General features: G+C 42.2%; 1 protein-coding gene across 23 annotated transcripts in view; it reads right to left on the reverse strand.

The window, feature by feature from the left end:
* Positions 1 to 18,922, reverse strand: part of LOC149474338 (protocadherin alpha-C2-like) — a 371,807-nt gene that overhangs the window by 12,770 nt on the left and 340,115 nt on the right. For all 23 annotated transcript variants that reach the window (XM_089659953.1, XM_089660550.1, XM_089660089.1 and 20 more), the window contains one exon: positions 18,389 to 18,477. In XM_089659953.1, coding sequence (XP_089516079.1) covers positions 18,389 to 18,477 — 89 coding nt within the window. The remainder of the gene's footprint in view (positions 1 to 18,388; positions 18,478 to 18,922) is intronic.

The following is an 18,922-nucleotide window of genomic DNA, read 5'->3' on the forward strand; positions in this document are numbered from 1 at the left end:
TAGTTAGGGGCAGTGTTGTGAATGGCTTTATAGGTCAGAGTGAGCAGTTTGAATTTAATGCGTTGGGCAATGGGGAGCCAGTGGAGGGAGAGGCAGAGGGGGGTGGCAGAGGTGGAGCGGGTGGTGAGGTGGATGAGTCTGGCAGCTGAGTTCAGGATGGTCTGAAGCGGGGTGAGTTTGCACTGGGGTAGGCCGGTGAGGAGGGAGTTGCAGTAGTCAAGGCGTGAGATAATCAGGGAGTGAACGAGTAGTTTAGTGGTGTCTGGGGTAAGGAAGGAGCGTATCTTGGAGATGTTCCGGAGGTGGAGCCTGCATGAGTTTGTGAGAGATTTGATATGAGGTTGAAAGGAAAGGTTTGAGTCCAGAATGACGCCAAGGACCTTGGCTTGCGGGGCGGGATTGATGGTGGTGTTGTTGGTAGTGATGGAAAGGATGGGGGGGGGGGCACGGGAAGGGGGAAAGACGAGAAGCTCGGTTTTGGAGAGGTTGAGTTTGAGGAAATGGAGCGACATCCAGTCAGAGATGTCGTTTAGGAGGTGAGTGATGCGGGCGGAGAATGTGGGGGTGAGGTGAGGGGTGGATAGGTAGATTTGAGTATCATCAGCATAGAGGTGGTAGTTGAAGCCGTGGGAGTGTATGAGTTTGCCAAGGGAGGAGGTGTAGATGGAGAAGAGAAGGGGTCCAAGGACAGAGCCCTGGGGGACCCCAACAGAGAGGGGGAGGGAAGAGGAGGTGGCGCCGTTGTAGCAAACGCTGAAGGAGCGTTGGGATAGGTAGGAGGAGAACCAGGAGAGAGCGGTGTCTCTGATGCCAAGGGAGAGTAGTTTATTAAGGAGGAGGGGGTGGTCGACTGTGTCAAAGGCCGCAGAGAGGTCTAGGAGAAGGAGGACAGAGTAGTCGCCTTTGGCTTTGGCGGTTAGTAGATCGTTGGTGATTTTGAGGAGGGCAGTTTCGGTGGAGTGTAGGGGACGGAAGCCGGACTGTAGTGGGTCAAGGAGGTTGTTGTCAGTTAGGTGGGCGCTTAGGCGATCGTAGACCAAGCGCTCAAGGAGCTTGGACGTGAGTGGCAGTAGGGAAATTGGTCTGAGGTTGTTGAGGTCAGTGGAGTCCAGGGAGGGCTTTTTGAGTATGGGGGTGATGTGCGCATGTTTTAGGGGGGAGGGGAAGACGCCAGTAGCGAGGGAGAGATTGAAGATGTGGGTAAGGGAGCGGATGAGGGAAGAGGGGGGTGACCGGAGGAGTTGAGAGGGGATAGGGTCCAGGGGGCAGGTAGTGAGGCGGGCTTCTGAGAAGACTCTGGTGACTTCCTCAGTGGTAGTAGGGCTGAAGGAGTGCAGTGATGGGGGGGTTACGGTAGGCAGGGCCTTGGGTGTGGTGGGGGGCAGTGCCGTTGCAAGGTCAGAGGAGGGGAGAGATGAGAGGGTGATGGAAGGGGAGAGGCTAGATGGGGAGGTAGACTGCAAGTTGACTATGTCCTTGCGGATTGCGTCAATCTTGCTATGGAGATGAGTGGCAATCTCGTGGGCGGTAAGTGAGGTACTGAGTGGAGGAGGGGGGGGAGAGAGCAGGGAGTTGAAGGTGGAGAAGAGTCGGCGAGGGCAGTTAGAGAGGGTGTTGATCAGGTCAACGAAGTAGGCCTGCTTGGCGGCGTGGAGGGAGGAGGTGTAGGTGAGGAAGGCAGATTTGTAGAGGGAGAATGCATGAGGGGACCTGGTTTTGCGCCATAGTCTCTCCAGCGCACGACTGCGACGTTTGAGGCATTTAGTGTGGTCGTTCTGCCATGGTTGGAGCGGTCTGGGTTTGATGTTGCGTGTGGTTAGGGGTGCCAGAGAGTCTAGGGTGGCTGATAGTGACTCGTTGTACGCGGTGGTGGCTAGGTCAGGACATGACAGTGGAAGGATGCTGTCGTGCAAGCGGTCGGCAGCCGAGTGGAGGGGGGCCGGGTGCAGGTTGCGGAGGTTGCGGCTGGTGATGGTTTGGCGCACTGGGGGGGGGGAGTTAGGGGAAGGGGAGATGGAGAACGTGAGGAGGTGGTGGTCGGAGAGAGGGAAGGGGGTGTTAGTGAAGTGGTTAAGGGTACAGAGGTGGGAGAAGACGAGGTCCAGGGTGTTCCCATTGATGTGGGTGGAGGATTGAGTGTGTTGTGTGAGCGCGAAGGAGGTGGTTAAGTGGAGGAGTCGAGAGGTAGCTGGGGTGTTGTCGTTGATGGGGATGTTGAAGTCCCCGAGGATGATGGTCGGTAGCTCAGAGGAGAGGAAGAAGGGAAGCCAGGCGGCGAAGTCATCCAGGAAGCGGGCTATGGATCCGGGGGGCCTGTAGATCACTGCGATCCTTAAGGGGGTGGGTGAGAAGAGCCGGATGCAGTGAGCCTCGAAGGAGGAGAAGGTTAGGGAGGGGGGGTTAGGGAGGACCTGGAAGGTGCTCAGCGGTGATAGGAGCAGGCCGACACCACCACCTTTGTGACCGCTCAGTCTTGGTGAATGGGACCAGATGAGACCTCCATGAGAGAGTGCCGCAGGGGAGGTAGAGTCGGTGGCCTGTACCCAGGTTTCGGTGATGGCTAGGAGGTTGAGGGAGCGGGAGATGAAGAGGTCATGGATGGCAGTTAGTTTGTTGCAAACCGAGCGGGCGTTCAGAAGTGCAACCGAGAGAGGGGGGATGGATGTGGGGAGGAGGTGCACAGGTATGAGGTTGAGGGGGTTGCGGCGGCTGGCGGGAGCAGGGGGGTCCCTGGAGGGGGGGAGAGGTGGTGAGGGGCCAGGGTTCGGGGAGATGTCCCCAGCGGATAGGAGAAGGAGAAGGGTGAGGAGGGTGGCATGGGAATGGGAGGTGTAGGAGCGTGTGGGTCTGGTAGTGGTGGCACGTGGGTCGACCGAGGAGTGGAGTACCAGGAGGAGGTGGTGAGTGCCGTAGTGGGGAGAGGGCAGAAGTGAAGGGGCAATGTAGAGCCGTTTTGGGGGGGTGGGCGGGTAGAGGGAGGCGATTTTTGGGATGGAGGAGAGGAAAACGAGGAGGAGAAGTGCAGGTGGCATGCTGGGGTGAGTGCAGTGCTGTTCGGGTCAGGGGAGGTGAAGGGATACGGGTCAGGGCGAGGTGATGTGGAGAGTCTATATCACCGTGGAGGAGTCCACTAGAGTCCTTCTGTAGGGGGAGAGTGGGAGTAGAGTCCAGCAGCTGGATGTGTAGCTCAAATATAAGCACACCTGCATCATTTTTATTTTGGTGCCTTTAAATACACATTTGGTTTCTCTTTAATTATATAGCAGACTTCCTTTTCCCTGCGCCTGTGCTTAGTGATATGGTGTACCGAGGATGCTGCCTATATTTAGCATGTTCCTACTACATATGCATCATTGTATTCACACGCTGCCCGTACATCTGCTGTTTACTATATTAAGGTGACAAGCTAGTGGTGATGGAACAAGACATAGCTTATGTTATCTCTCGCTAATGCCGTATTACTCATGGAGCTCTCTTAAATGAAAAAAAAAATTACAGATGCTGATAATTATTCAGTTCTCTTCTATGCAGCTTTTCCTTCTGCAGTGTAGCGTGGGTAGTGTGTTCTGCAGAGCAGATCTGCCCCACCCTTCATTCATTCACCAGTGCATGCAATTCCGGTCACTGCCTTTTTCCATAAATGTCTTTCTCAATTCCGTGCACCCAAAAAAAACCAACTTTATCCTTTAAAAAAAAAAAACTGCATCTGCTCTATGAAATGATATTTGCTGTGGCACAGTCTTCAGCCCTATTTTAACACTATTTTTACTCCGTATAAATATTCATGTTTTCAGCAGTACAAACCAATCCAATGTCATGTTGACATATCCAATGGGCTTATGCGCAGGTTAATGTTATGCTGCCTCATTTAGCAAATTCATACATGCATTTGGGAAATCACAGGCAGAGGAGAAGGAGGCGAGGAATAATACGACCTTGCCCCTAACCTGATTACAGTTTGATGGGAACTTGGCACAGGCACTGCAGTGGATTTTTAGCCGGGGTGTTTAGCAAACGTTTCAAGAGTTAAGTAAGAGGAAAAAATAGACACAGCATCTAAGCAGTGATCTGGAAAGCAAACCTGAATTACAAAGCAGCTCTAGCTTGTGCTCCTAAGTACTGTCTGCTGGGTTCACAAGTTCAGGACAGTATTATATTTAGTATAATCCTCATACGACATATCCTCCATTAAAGAAATTACAACAGCAAGAAAAATTGTGTTTGAAGATGAGTGTCTACTTCAGATAGTTTTGGCTGGTATATATTTTTTCTTGGTAAGAATAATGTAAATGTGTTTAATACCCTGCAAGTGCTCTTCAATGTACAAATACACAACACTTTCCAAAGAAATATATAATTTGTTTGCAAAAAAAAAAATTTATTGTAATTAAACTTTAAGTACTCCTGTTCTACAACATCCCTCCGTGTCTTATTTTTCCCTATCTTCCCCTTCAATCCACAGAAGTACATTGCCCCCTGTTTTCCATCTCTTCTTCAGCAGTATATACTCACTTGTCCTCCAACAACCACAGTATATATACACCAGTCCTCCACCTGTCCCCCACTGCCAGAAGTACATACTCACCTGTCCTCCACCTGTCTCCAACATTAAGCTGTACACAGTACACTCACCTGTTATGCACCCCCAGCAGTATGTACTCACCTGTCCTCCATCTGTCTCCAACCCTAAGCTGTACACAGTACACTCACCTGTTATCCACCCTTAGCTGTACATAGTATACTTACCTGTTATCCACCCTCGGCAGTATGTAGTCATCTGTCCTCCATCTGTCTCCAACGCTCAGCTGTACATACTCACATGTCCTCCACCTGTCTCCAACACTAAGCTGTACACAGTACACTCACCTGTTATCCACCCCCAGCAGTATGTAGTCATCTGTCCTCCACCTGTCTCCAACCCTCAGCTGTACACAGTACACTCACCTGTTATCCACCCCCAGCAGTATGTATTCATCTGTCCTCCATCTGTCTCCAACCCTCAGCTGTACATATTCACCTGTCCTCCACCTGTCTTCAACCCTCAGCTGTACATAATATACTCACCTGTTATCCATGTTATCCACCTCCAGCACTATGTAGTCATCTGTCCTCCATCTGTCTCCAACCCTAAGCTGTGCACAGTACACTCACCTGTTATCCACACCCAGCAGTATGAAGTCATCTGTCCTCCATCTGTCTCCAACCCTCAGCTGTACATACTCACCTGTCCTCCACCTGTCTCCAACCCTAAGCTGTACATAGTATATTCACCTGTTATCCACCCTCAGCAGTATGTAGTCATCTGTCCTCCATCTGTCTCCAACCGTCAGCTGTACATACTCACATGTCCTCCACCTGTCTCCAACCCTCAGCTGTACACAGTACACTCACCTGTTATCACCCTCAGCAGTATGTAGTCATCTGTCCTCCATCTGTCTCCAACCCTCAGCTGTACATACTCACATGTCCTCCACCTGTCTCCAACCCTCAGCTGTACACAGTATACTCACCTGTTATCCACCCTCAGCAGTATGTAGTCATCTGTCCTCCACCTGTCTCCAACCCTCAGCTGTACATACTGACCTGTCCACCCCTTGCCTCCAACCCTCAGCTGTACATAGTATACCCACCTGTTATCCACCCTCAGCAGTATGCAGTCATCTGTCCTCCATCTGTCTCCAACCCTCAGCTGTACATACTCACCTGTCCTCCACCTGTCTCCAACCCTCAGCTGTACATAGTATATTCACCTGTTATCCACCCCCAGCAGTATGTAGTCATCTGTCCTCCATCTGTCTCCAAACCTCAGCTGTACATACTCACATGTCCTCCACCTGTCTCCAACCCTCAGCTATACACAGTATACTCACCTGTTATCCACCCCCAGCAGTATGTAGCCATCTACCCTCCATCTATCTCCAACCCTCACCTGTCCTCCACCTGTCTCAAACCCTTAGCTGTACACAGTATACTCACCTGTTATCCACCTCTAGCAGTATGTAGTCATCTGTCCTTCATCTGTCTCCAATCCTCAGCTGTACATACTCACCTGTCCTCCACCTGTCTCCAACCCTCAGCTGTACATAGTATACTCGCCTGTTATCCACCTCCATCTGTCTTCAACCCTCAGTTGTACATACTCACCTGTAGTCCACCTCCAGGAGTATGTAGTCATCTGTCCTCCACCTGTACCCACACCCAGTATACTTATCTGTCCCCCACCCCCAGCTTTACATACTTACCTGCCCTCCACCCCAGCTGTATGCAGTATACTTACCTGTCCTTCACCTCCATATGTTTACACTTACCTGTCCTCTCCCTGCCCCCCACCCCCAGCAGTATCTGTAAGAGTGATGACATTACCATAGGTAAAGTGCAGTGCTGTCACCCTTCCAACAGTGATTTCATTTTATCATTGATGCTGTGACTATGATGTTTTTTCTTAATATCTGGTACTGATTCAAGCCAGAAGTGTAAGACTCCCCTCCAAACCAATATCACACAACCAGGCCTATTTACCAATGCAATACAGAGAGCAATAACAGTGTATTCTGTGTTACCTGAAGTCAAACTCCAGGCTGATATAAAAACATGCCTGTGCCAAAATTAACCTTTTCATATTAACCACTTGCCCTCCAGAGGATTTACCCCCCTTTCTGACCAGGCCACTTTTTGCGATATGGCGCTGCATCACTTTAACTGACAATTTTGCGGTCATGCAACACTGTACATAAATAAAATGTATGATCACCTTTGCGTTTTTTCTTTTCTGAGCTATAATCAAAAAAAGATCGATAATTTTGAAAAAAACAATATTTTTGATTTTTTGCTATAAAACATATCCAATAAAAAACTTTAAAAGGTCTAATTTCTTTATAAATGTATGCCAAAAAGTATTCTGCTACATGTCTTTGGAAGGAACTCCGCTTTAAATAATATAACACTAGTTTAAAAAAAATAACTTTACATTTACAACATTTTTTGTGTCCAGATCCTGGTTCCCTGAACCAGGAATGTAGCCCCAGTTGCAGAGATGTCACCTGGGAAGAAAACTATCACTAGTGCCTTCAGGGAGATCCCATATCTAAGCTTCAAAATCTTGCAGTATTCTCATACTGCGCATAGGTGAGATGAAGTGTGAAATATAATGTGCTTCATCTCATGCATCTGCCCTACAGCATTAAGAGTGTAATATTGCATACCACATGTGCAAGATGAGGCGTCTAATGTCAGGTATTCTGTGTTGTGTATGCACAGCATGACATACATTTTCCAAATGGTAGCATGGGAGCAGGGATACCAGCTGCATAGAGGCAGCCTGAAAATGCATCCATAAGAAGTAAAGGCTGTGTGGACATAGGTACAGTAAGTGTATTTGTTTATAAACAATATATTATATATTATTACCATTTTCTTGCAGGAGGGGTCTTCTTTAACCGATTGCTGACGTATATATACATGATTTTGTGCACCGCTGCCACCCTGTAGCAGCATTTCTGCTATAGGGCAGCAGCGGTGTGCAAAATCATGTGTATATATATATATATATATATATATATGCGTGATTTTGCATTTAAAGGTAGGGGGTGTGCCCGCCATTCGCGGCCACAGCTGTCAATCACTTGGCCCCGGCCGGTAATTACTCACCGGCACCCGGTAATTTCTGAGGATTTCCAACAGGGAGGAGGACTGTTTTGTTTACTAACAGCCCTCCTCCCTGGCAGCTCAGGCACACTGCTGTGGATGGCTGTGCACAGCACAGCCATCCAGAGCAGTGTGATAACAGTGAATCACACACATCCCGCCCTCTAGTAAAACACTCCCAGTGCACAGTTGACCCTTTGATCGCCCCTCATGTTAACCCCTTTCTGCTCAGTGCCATTAGTACAGTGTTAGTGGGTTTTTTTTAGCACGGATTACTGTATTGGTCTCACTGAGGACGTCAGTGACACCAAGTCAGTTCCCCTCAGTGTCAGAATGTCTGCCACAGTCCCCCAGTCCCGCTATAAGTAGTTGATCACCGCCATAACTAGTAAAAATTAAAAATAAAACCCAGTATATATACTGCCATTTGTAAATGCTATAACTTTCACGTAAACCAATTAATTTACATGTATTGGGATTTTTTTTTAGTAAAGTCATGTAGCAGAATACATTTTGGCATAAATTTATGATGACATTTGATTTTTTTTAATTTCTTACTGAACATGTTTAATAACAAAAAGTCACAAATATAGTTTTTTTCTTAAAATTGTTGCATTTTTTTATAGCGCAAAACATAAAAAACGCACAGGAGATCAAATACCACCAAAAGAAAGCTCAATTCATGGGAAAAAAAGGGTGTAAATTTCATTTGGGTGCAGTGTTGCATGACCGCACAGTTTTCAGTTAATGTAACGCAGCGCTGCAACACAAAAAATGGCCTGGTCAGGAAGGGGAGTAAATCCTCAGAGGGCAAGTGGTTAATGTTTGGTGTCTAGGGCAGCAAGATTTTAGGGGCATAAGTTTCACAATGTACAAAATTTTGACAGCTTTTTCCTGTGTATTCTGCTTCTGGACATTTGTTACTAAATTCAGCAGGGAAAAGAGGGTGCAGGAGATATCGAGAGGTATTTGTATAGTTGAAAAGTTGTTTTAGATATAAAGCAATCCCCATGCTGTGTCAACAGCACATTGTAGTATTAGTATTTACTTAAAGTGGTTATAAAGGCTGAAGGTTATATTTTATGCATTAAGGAAAATAACCTTTTGCTTGCAGCCCCTCCACCAGCCCCTCTATAGTCTCATCTTGATCCAGCACTGTGCACGAGAGTAGTAGCTCCCTCTCCCTCTTCATTGGCTCAGAGATAGCTGCAGGAACCATTGGCTCCCACTGCTGTCAATCACAGCCAGTGAGGATGATGCAGGGCAGGGCCCGCATGAGTGCCCCTAAAGCAAGTGGCTTGCTATAGTGTACACTTAGCAGAAGGGAGAAGGCAGAAGTGCCGGCGTGAGACCCAAGAAGAGGACGATTGGGGCTGCTCTGTGCAAAACCTTTGCACAGAGCAGTTAAGTGTAACATGTTTGTTATTTTTTAAAAATAAACTGTGATCCTTTCCATCCACTTTAAAGAATAACCTAATACAGGGGCAGAAATTTTACAAAATAATACAATCATTTCTGTGCATCAGGGGCAGTATGATGAAAGATACTGTAGGTTTCTCTTATTTATTTTACAAACAACATTTTTGACTCCCATACTCTAAGTTTATTATCAATAAAATTATTATTTTAAATAAAAAAATCATTCCTAGTCTGTAAAGGTCTGTATCTTCATTGTACACCCATAATTATAAGCAGCTCCAAACTTTTCCTTCTCCAGTTTTACATTTCTCTGACGTACTTAGCTACTCTTCCCAATGTGCTACATGAATATATGACAACAAACAAATGTATTTTAATCCATCCTCGTGACAATCTCTTTTCCTTCATAATTGCTGCTATTTTTTTCTCCAGTATTTCAGGATAGATAGTTCCGTTATTTTAGTGCAGAATAATTAAATTACAAAATCACTAGCTAAACCAGCATTATTATTAATAATAATGTTTCGTGAAAAGATCATAATACTTGCAATGAGTTAGCAAGGTTATATTGGGCTTCCTCTACTTTGCTATAGATTTATTCTTATATAATCAATTAAACCAAACCTGCAATTACTTAACATGTCTTATTATAATTTAGGTCTATTATGAATTAAGTTGCACAGCACACAGCTATGTGGAGAAAATTTAGAGTCAAAGAATGGGATTCAGTCTGTGCTACTGATTCTTATCAATTTCCAACAACATGGTAAGACAATTTGAGCTACATTCACAGATGAGTGTTGGCATCCTTGGTCTTTTGAGTTTTTGTTTTGGTGCATTTGTACATGTGTTTGTTTGATTTTTTTGTGCATTTACATACTTGAGTGTTTTTGTTTTAGCCAATGGAAAGCTAGTTAACGGGAAGGGAAGACAACACAAAAACGTGAGACCAGCACAATTTGCAGGCACTCCTGTTCTCCCTGGGGCCAAAAACACACAATCATGCCCTGAAGAAGCTTCTGTACATTTCTGAGCATTAAGTGACCATTTAGATGTGAATGGGCACAATAGAATAACATGGAAATCTAAGAGTCAACCATTATAGCGCTTCTGGAAACACGCTTCAAATCACAAGTGTGAAACTTTGGTATGGCTTTTATGAGATAATAACACTGAGTACTTTCATAAGTACAAGACATTTATCTGAATTACTTTTAGGATTTTTACACTATGCCTTTGTTCTCGCTCTCTTTTCAGTATAATAGTTTGTAGGTCAGTTTTATTAGTTTTTTTTTTTTTAATGTTTTCATCATTTTTTGTTTTTGTTCACACAGTAACTTTTTAAAATGATGATAATAACTGATCATAATTTCAATCAGAGAGACTGAGAGAGAAAAAATGAATCCCATGTCATAAGCACACCCTGTATAATCATACGTAAATTCAATCAGTAAAGTCTGATGTAGGCTGCAACATGGAGACTACAAGTGGTTGTGTCACCACACATTACACAGGCATGATCTACTGTTGTCACCATAATGAAAACCCACTATGAGAATATCTATTAGATCATCGCTAGAGTACATGCATGTAGACAGAAAGTGGCTGCAAAGAGACTGCAGAAGATCAGCAGCATAAAAATGCAAAAAAGGATGATAAAACAATGAAGCTGTAATTAAAAAACAAATGGCAACTGTTTATTGTATGTCGTGCTATGAAAAACCAAATATTTAGTTACAGTTTACATTTACTTTATTTACTGTATTTATTTTTTAACTTGGCCTATACCATGAAGATTTTTTTCCATGGCCAATACCACTAAGCTACAGTGCAAAGATTAAATGTTTCTTGTTAAAGCAGACCTTACACTGCAGCTAAGGTCTACTTATTTAGCGTGGCCTCTTGCCTACTGATACAATGCTGAAATACGTTGGGAAAGAAACCTGTACAGTAAAAAACATTATTTCATGTATGTTTACCATTTCCCTGGCTTCTGAATTGTAAGGCATGACATCCTCTTATCAGCGCAATCCCAGGGAATGCTGAGTAGTCTTATTCTCATGAAAAGATGCTGCACCACTGATAAGGGGGTAGCACCATTTTTCTTGTACAGGGCCTGGGCTCCAATAGAGGGCTCAGAGCAAATACTGGAACCATCCGATCCCCCTGTGACCCCCAAAGGGCAGCTGGCTGCTCCTCCTACTCCAACTGGCTTTCAGATGCTGCAGGGGAATCCACGGGGGAAAAGGTTCCAGCAAGTGTTTGTAATTGCTGATATTTCACCAAAGTAATTAGAAAAAAAAAATTAAGAGCTCATTCTCACAGGTACTCTGGCCACATGACTGAACCTGCTTGGTTCACAGCTACAAGCGTGACCAAGCACAGGCCTGTTCCCGTGTTTTGCTTGTATGGCAGCCCATCCATTTCCATGGGCTGCCCTATGCATGAGAAATGTGGATAAAAATTCCATTACTCTCTTCAAAAATGTGCTGCACTGAACTGCATGGTGCTGCAGCACCATGCAATTTGGTGTGTATGAAAACATGTGCATTTGCAGATGTGTGGGGGTGCCATTAACAATTAATGACACTATCGTGAGTCTGCTGAACGACCAATGTATCAAAAACGTGAGTGATTTTGTGCACACCTAGATGTGAACTTACTTTATGTGAATGCAGGGGCTATACGTACAGAGCCACGGGTCTGGGTGAGTGACCCCAAATGCACACTGTCTGTGTGGAGGCCTGTCAGGTAGGCTGTATGGGGCCCCATGATTTATAATAGCAGTCCTGAGGCTATTTAACATTCACTGGGATCTCACCAGAGAGATAATGGTGTGGCTCTTGTCTAGAAGCAGCTGGGAAAAAGGTAGGTATATTATCTAGCTTTTATTCCCCTAGTGGATTTTTTTTTTTGCAGTTTCCATGGGAGGAGAGGGTCTGTACTAAAAATTGGACCCTGTTATTTTAGTGCAAGATTCACTTTAAGAAAACTGTTTAACTGTTTTAACTGGAGAATATTTAAAAAAGCATCATTTGAATGTTTAGATCCTTTGTCAGTTCTAAAACAATAGCAACATTTCTCCCTGCTGTATTCAAGATGTTGAAAAGCATTTGTCTTCTCTTTCTATTCACACTATAAATCACATCAGAGGTTTTGTTAACACATGCCATGCATCTAATTATTGTGTAGTGGTAAAAACCACGGGTAATGAATTATCTTTATACAAGGCTGTGATTTACAAGAATATGGCTTTCTGATCATTTCCTTAAGGTTTGAGATCTATCTATTCAATTACTTTATGCTGTTCTTATGTCTCTTTATTATCCAGAGGCTAACAGGGACCTATGAAGTAACATAAACATATCTGGCAGCTGACCTGGTTCTGTTTCTCTCAATTAGGAGACTCTTTGTTTAGACAAAAGGGGAAAAAACAGTATGGGTATGTTTCATTGATACAGCAGCACTTAGATTTATAGCACTTAGAATATGAATCAATTATTATTATAAGTTTTTAAAGTCTACATCACAGCTGCTATAAATGAAGGAGCTAAATGAACATTTGTTTTTGTAAAATGATGCTAATGGAAATATGCTTATTGCCCATGACCAGTGTGAAACTAAGTAACTTGTAGTAACCAATCAACAGTCATCTTTCAATGTAATGACAATAGTAAACAAATTAAATATGATATTAGGGCATAAAATTGGCTGCTTTGTGTTAATGCAGTTTGAACACCACTATTTCTTTTGTTTATTTGAAAAAAGCCTCTTAGGGTGAATTTTATAACATTGAGCACATATTGTAATGTTAATCCACACCATAGTCACCATTCATAAAAAGCAGGCTTCTATTTGTGCAGCCTGCAGTGTCCAACATTGTTCTCTCTACCTAACACAGCGGAGAGATCTCCATGACTGGAGAACAGCCTGCCACATGGCTCTTCTATTCAGAAAAAATGCTCTAAACTGAGCTTTACTGATGTGCATTAAAATAAAAAACCTTCTGCCTTTAGAACCACTTTAGTCTAATGGCACTGGAAATACTGCATCTGTAATAGTTACCCTTTTCTTAGTTCTCCCAGAAGCTGATGTTCTCATTTTTCTGACACACCCAGGATGTAAATGGTGGCAAAAATGCAAGACTGAGTGTTGGTGGGGATTAGAGTGGCTCCAAGGGTAAGTTAAGGCATGCTAAGGGAGGAGGGAGCTTTAGGCTGGAATCTTATTGACAGAATTGCTTTAAAGTATAACTAAATTAAAAGTTTTTTTTTTGACAGATTGGAGATGGTTTAGAACACCTGTCAATTTTTACTGCTGCCTGTGACTCTGTTAGGAAATTCATCCTCTCTATTAGCCAGGTTTACCGTTATCATCAAAAGTGAAAGCAAAAGAAGATTCTAAATTTTCGGTTTTCCCCGGAATAGTTGTACAAGGGAAATATTCTAGTGGGGATCTGATGCCACCCTGCGATTCCCTTACTTTGGAGGAATTTCCTCTTACTTTCAGTTTTGACATTGGGACGAGGCGTGAAGGGAAGTCTCCCTAATGGGGACATGAATGGAAAAGTAAAACATATTTCCTTTAGTTCTACTTTAAGGAAACTAATTTTTCTTTAATGTGTTCATAGTTTTGCTCTTTTCAATTTGGAATGTGTTCCAGGATATTTCAAGCTATTATTGTTGTATCCAAAATAATTAAGAATGCAGTCTAGTTATCATTTGACCTAGAGGACTTGTAGTGTCTTATCCATCTGTATCCATCATCTGCTGCTGACTTTGAAAATGAAGTTCTCAATGCAGACTAACAACTCAGCATTTAGAGCACTTGCAGAGTTTGCATTATCTGCAGCCCAGAGTTTGTACATAATGCAGGTATGTGGCATTTCAGTCAATATGTAAGGGCCATGCCAAATGTAGGAAAGTATATCATAATAGAGACAAGAGAGTGGTATGAATGATGTATGAACATTCTCATTATTCAATGCACCCATTGTATCACAAATAATGACTGACTGGAATTACACAGCACATGATTTATATTTGGTGGAAGTAATGTGTTTATTCTAAGATGGGTCTTTAAGTATACTTAAACTGCCCCATGGACTTTAAAGCATTTAACCATTAATCTAAAGTTTGTGTATAACTTCTTGAAAAAGTTGCCTTTTAGACAATTGTACTTTTAAGACACTAGCAAGACAAATGTGCAGCCAAGTGACAGAAGATTTTTAAAACAGGCTTATTGACTACTGAACTTTTTGATTATCAATAGGGCTATATTTAGGCGTGACATTGGCTCATCTATTGTACAATGCTCTATCTCTTGCATCATGCAATTATTGTAGTAAACATGAATGGTGGTAATGAAAGGAGCATGCTGTCTATTTTTAGGACAAGATTTTTTTAAAGCTAACATAGGTCATGATCTAGCATGGCGGCACAGTGACCCATACATCATGGTGTTGACTGTCAGCTACATATAAAAAGTTCCAGATTACAACCTTTCCTGCCAGTGCAGTGAAGCCAAGTCCCCATTGCTGTTTGTCCTGTCTTTATCCTGTATGTCTTCTTGGTGGAATGGCATACTGTGTACTTACAATTTATTCACCTTGGCTACACCTAGAACCAAGCTGCTAGGAAAGTAAGAAAAAGTTTTCCCCTCTTATGTACTTGTCAGTTGTAGGTGTACTGATGCAAAGCAAACATACTTTAGCTCCCATATTGAACTCTCGAATGGCAGCAGTGGACTTTGTTGTAGAGTGTGTGAGGCAGTCATGCTAACATCTAGACCCTATGAAAAGTGTTGGTCTGAAATCCAGAGGCTCTCACAGAAATTAAAAAAAAATCTGCATATTTGTAAACCCACTTTTTGGCATGAACATAGCCGTTGAAAGAAAGATTAACTAAGTTAGATACAGCAGGGAATAAAGAAATATAAAACAAGCTAGAAAATGGTAAATGCATGAAGAGAACAGGAAGGCAGGTGCTTGGCTTCAAGGTTTAACACTGACTTCATGTATTTTTAATAATGTTATTTTAACTGAAGTCAGCAGTAAATGAGACAACTCTAAGCAAAGACTCAGAGCATTTCTCTCACATGGATTCTTATGAGAAACACTGGCGGGAAATGTAATACGGTTAAGAATAAATATAGCCAAGTGGGGGTAATCAAGAATATATCAGTTTTAATAGTTTCTTAGTAAAATGACTTGAATTAACCAGTCTTTAATTAAATAACGAGGCAAATTCACTCCTAATATGCAAGTTTTATCTGACAAATACATCAAGTATACTATGCAATAATACTGTCAGCGTAAACCAGAAAAATTATTATGAACACTTGAAACAAATAGAATTATTTGTTTACATATAGTAAATTGGAAGTGCAAATAAACAAAAAAGGTAAACAGTAAAGAGATTATAAACCTATAAATGTAAGTCTTTCTCTGAATTAGACAAATAAAGGGGGGCATGTACTGTATACACAATTATTCTTTATATAGAACTAAATAGACTCATACAACTAAAGAGGCATGTAAATACAATTATTCTTTTTATAGGACTGCATCAACTTCTGTTGGTAAGGTGGTTTACAGAGCTATTTATTATGTGATCTCTTTCTAGTTAATTTCTTTTTTCTTTTGATTAAATTTATATAATCCAAATGTTTGGTTAGAGTTATACTTTGTTGTTAGTTTTTGACAGAGTGAGTAAGGGTCATAACCTCTAATAATTCCTCAATGGGGAGACTTCCCTTTACTTTGTGTCATGGATACACCAGGACAAGAAATGGGAAAGTACAGATGTCACTAGGACAGGATGATACAGAAAGCCAAAAAAACTGACAGATGATCTACTTTACTCTACTAGCTAAATGTGCTATTGATGTTATCTCTGTTGCCATCGCAGCAATACTCAATCACTTCCTGTTTTTGCGACACCCTGACATTCTTTTGGAGTGGTTTTAACCTTTCCCCATGCTATACAAAATGTGAAACAAATTTTCAGTTACAGTTGATCTTTAAAGTGGACCTAAACTGTGTAAGCTGTGCCCAAAAAAGAAACGAGAGGACAAAGGTCAAATCACTAATATTGCCTTTAGGCCTCCTACAGCTCACCTTATGCCAGTCATGAACCTACCATGCCTTATTTGGTACAGTATCTTTGTGTGGAGACAGCAATTTTGTAGTAGGTAAAGTGAGCTATAGGAAGCGCATAGTCTATAGATAAATGAAGCAGATGAGACACAGGGAGATACATGCAATGGGGCCCCTCAAGTACAGATTCCTCTCCATGAAGGAGTACAGTAGCATTATCACCAAATATCACCCCAAATCTTGTGAGACAGCTAGCTGTGCTTCTCATATGGCTATAATGCTTAAAAAATAGGAGTGCCTAGGCACATTCACATACCAACAAGTTCAGCATTTTTAAAGAGGGATTTAAGGCAAAAGGTAACCTTTTGGAGCACTTCCTTAGCACAGTTAACATGTCAATCTCAGATTTATGTCCACTTTAAGGTGGGATAATTTATTAGAATGAATAACTAGGGAAGGTGCTTTGGCTGTAAAGAAAACGAATGATAGCATGGCAAAATGTTTTTGCTGAACTAGTGAGTCTATTAAATGAATGGAAAAGAGGAAATGTAAAGTCAGACCAACCAAAGTTTGGGCTTAAAGGCATCAATCACACCATAAATGTTGCATATTTCCACAAAAACACACAAAAAACATGCATGACACCAATGCTATGATGTGAACAGGCCACATAGAAAACCAATTGTTTTCCTTATGCACTTGCAAAGATAGGTGCAGAAAAATGTCTCTACGTACGGTGTGAACGAGGTCAAAGGCATTGTACACTTTAAAACATTTTAGTTGCTTTAACTAGGTATTAGTATGGTTATATTCAATCTGTCATCTGTTTACCTTGTAATTATGTTCCTGCTGAAGTTTGTAGTGTTATGGCTGATTGATTCCTCTATGTCCTTTTATTCATTCACCTAGCTTGTCCCTATTCAGTACGGAGGCAGGTAACTACGTATTCAGGGTCACACAGTCAATGCCTTGTCATTTCTTGCATCACAAATGGGGGAGTGCTAATGTGATGAGACCACATCTCTTCCCTCTCTGCTCTGCTTGCCTGGGTCTGGTTCAAATCTAATTACTAGTGTTCACCTGCAGAACTCTAGACCAAGACACCCAGGGATTGTGGGATAAGAAGTTTCTTCAAAGGAAGTGTCAGGTCTCACAGTACATACACAGGGCATGCATTAACCTGTATAGTGCAATGCCATATACCTCATGTTTGGACAGAAACAAAAATTGCTGACAAAGGGATAAGAAAATTGACTCTACTAAAGATATGCATATAGGCAAACAAATTACACCATGAAACTACATGATCAATGCACATCTTATGCAGGTTAAAAACACAAGGTGCAAGTAGGAAAGTTTATAATGTCTTTCAATTTTGCTAAGGGATAATATGCATTTCTTTCTGACTTACACTTTCTATTGAAGGTTATCTAAACATATATATGTTGTGGTTAGGGTGTATTTAATCTGCTGTGCTCCTTGTATAAATCTATGTTAATATGAGCGTGTTATGAACCTTCTATTACCATTCTCCACATGCTGCTGGCAATGTGTCATGGGATCTGTTGGCATGTGCATTCAGTAGCTGCATGTATGTGACTCCCTGCAACATTAGGCTCTGTATTATTCACCACCTGTGCCTGCCTGCTAGGTGTATTCATATCTCTAGCTTTTCCCCAACCAGGCACTCTAGTTTAATCTGATTTCCCAAATATCTAGTGACACCGACCTTCAGGCAAGGTCTGTTCCTAACCTTGACTTGCCCTTAGCCCTGATTTGTTCCCAGCATTGCCTTACAAAGCTTTGTACCTAGTAAGCCCTGAAATTAGTCAGATATTTAGCCTTGTATACAATATATTGCTTTACTTTGTATCTTCACTGTTGTTGACAAGTTTGTATTTAGTTTCATCATGATTCTTTTATTTGCTTGTTTGGTTTTATCACATATGCATGTGTTGTGTCTTATACCTGTGTCTATATTTCTTTGGTGTGGTCTGGTCAATTATTCTTGAACAGGACTGCTGTATGAGAATACATATCACTTCTGGTTTCTGTGATCTCTACCACTGTGCTTTGATCCAGGGACACCTTAGTGAATTATTATAAACTGGAACTATCTTAGATATTTTCACCAAAAAGGGCAGGCCTGTCATATTCAAGTAAAAAGTAAATATTGGCTTAAAATGCTAACTGAATGGTATAAATCTGAAGTTTTGGTGACTGATTTACCTGGTGTTGCACTGGAAACTGTTGGCCACTGTTGTTCGAGTCCTACAGCTGCGCCACGTAAGACTGCTGCTCCTTCCATATGTACAGCACTAAAAACAAAGAAGTCAAGTTAATGGGTACCTAACACATTGTCCAACTAAAAATGCATACACACATATAGACAATTTAAACAAGGTTTCAAATCAATAACAAAATGTGATGATGATGATGATTTTCAAAAGGCAGTAACACATTAATTTAAACCAGTTAGAGTTATGTTTGGTAAAATTACATCAGTTAAGGTTGCTTTCTGGTTGTTCTTTAAGGTTGCTCTCTGCCTTCATTATTAGTATGTTTTGTATCATTATCATGTTACCCATTATCTCTGTGTCACACAACAATTTTCATTGAATTTATTTATCTATATATTGCAACCCAGATTAAACTCTGTGGAGGCCCCAGGCAGTCAAAACCATGGCACCCCCTGTTTCTGAAGGTTTTTCATGCATGTGTTCTAGTGGGATAACATTGAACTAAGAAGTGTGTGCATTATTT

This window comes from Staurois parvus, unplaced genomic scaffold (genome assembly GCF_062004578.1).
Source record: "Staurois parvus isolate SC_StPar_1 unplaced genomic scaffold, SC_StPar_1.0 ptg000006l, whole genome shotgun sequence".
NCBI lineage: Eukaryota > Metazoa > Chordata > Amphibia > Anura > Ranidae > Staurois > Staurois parvus.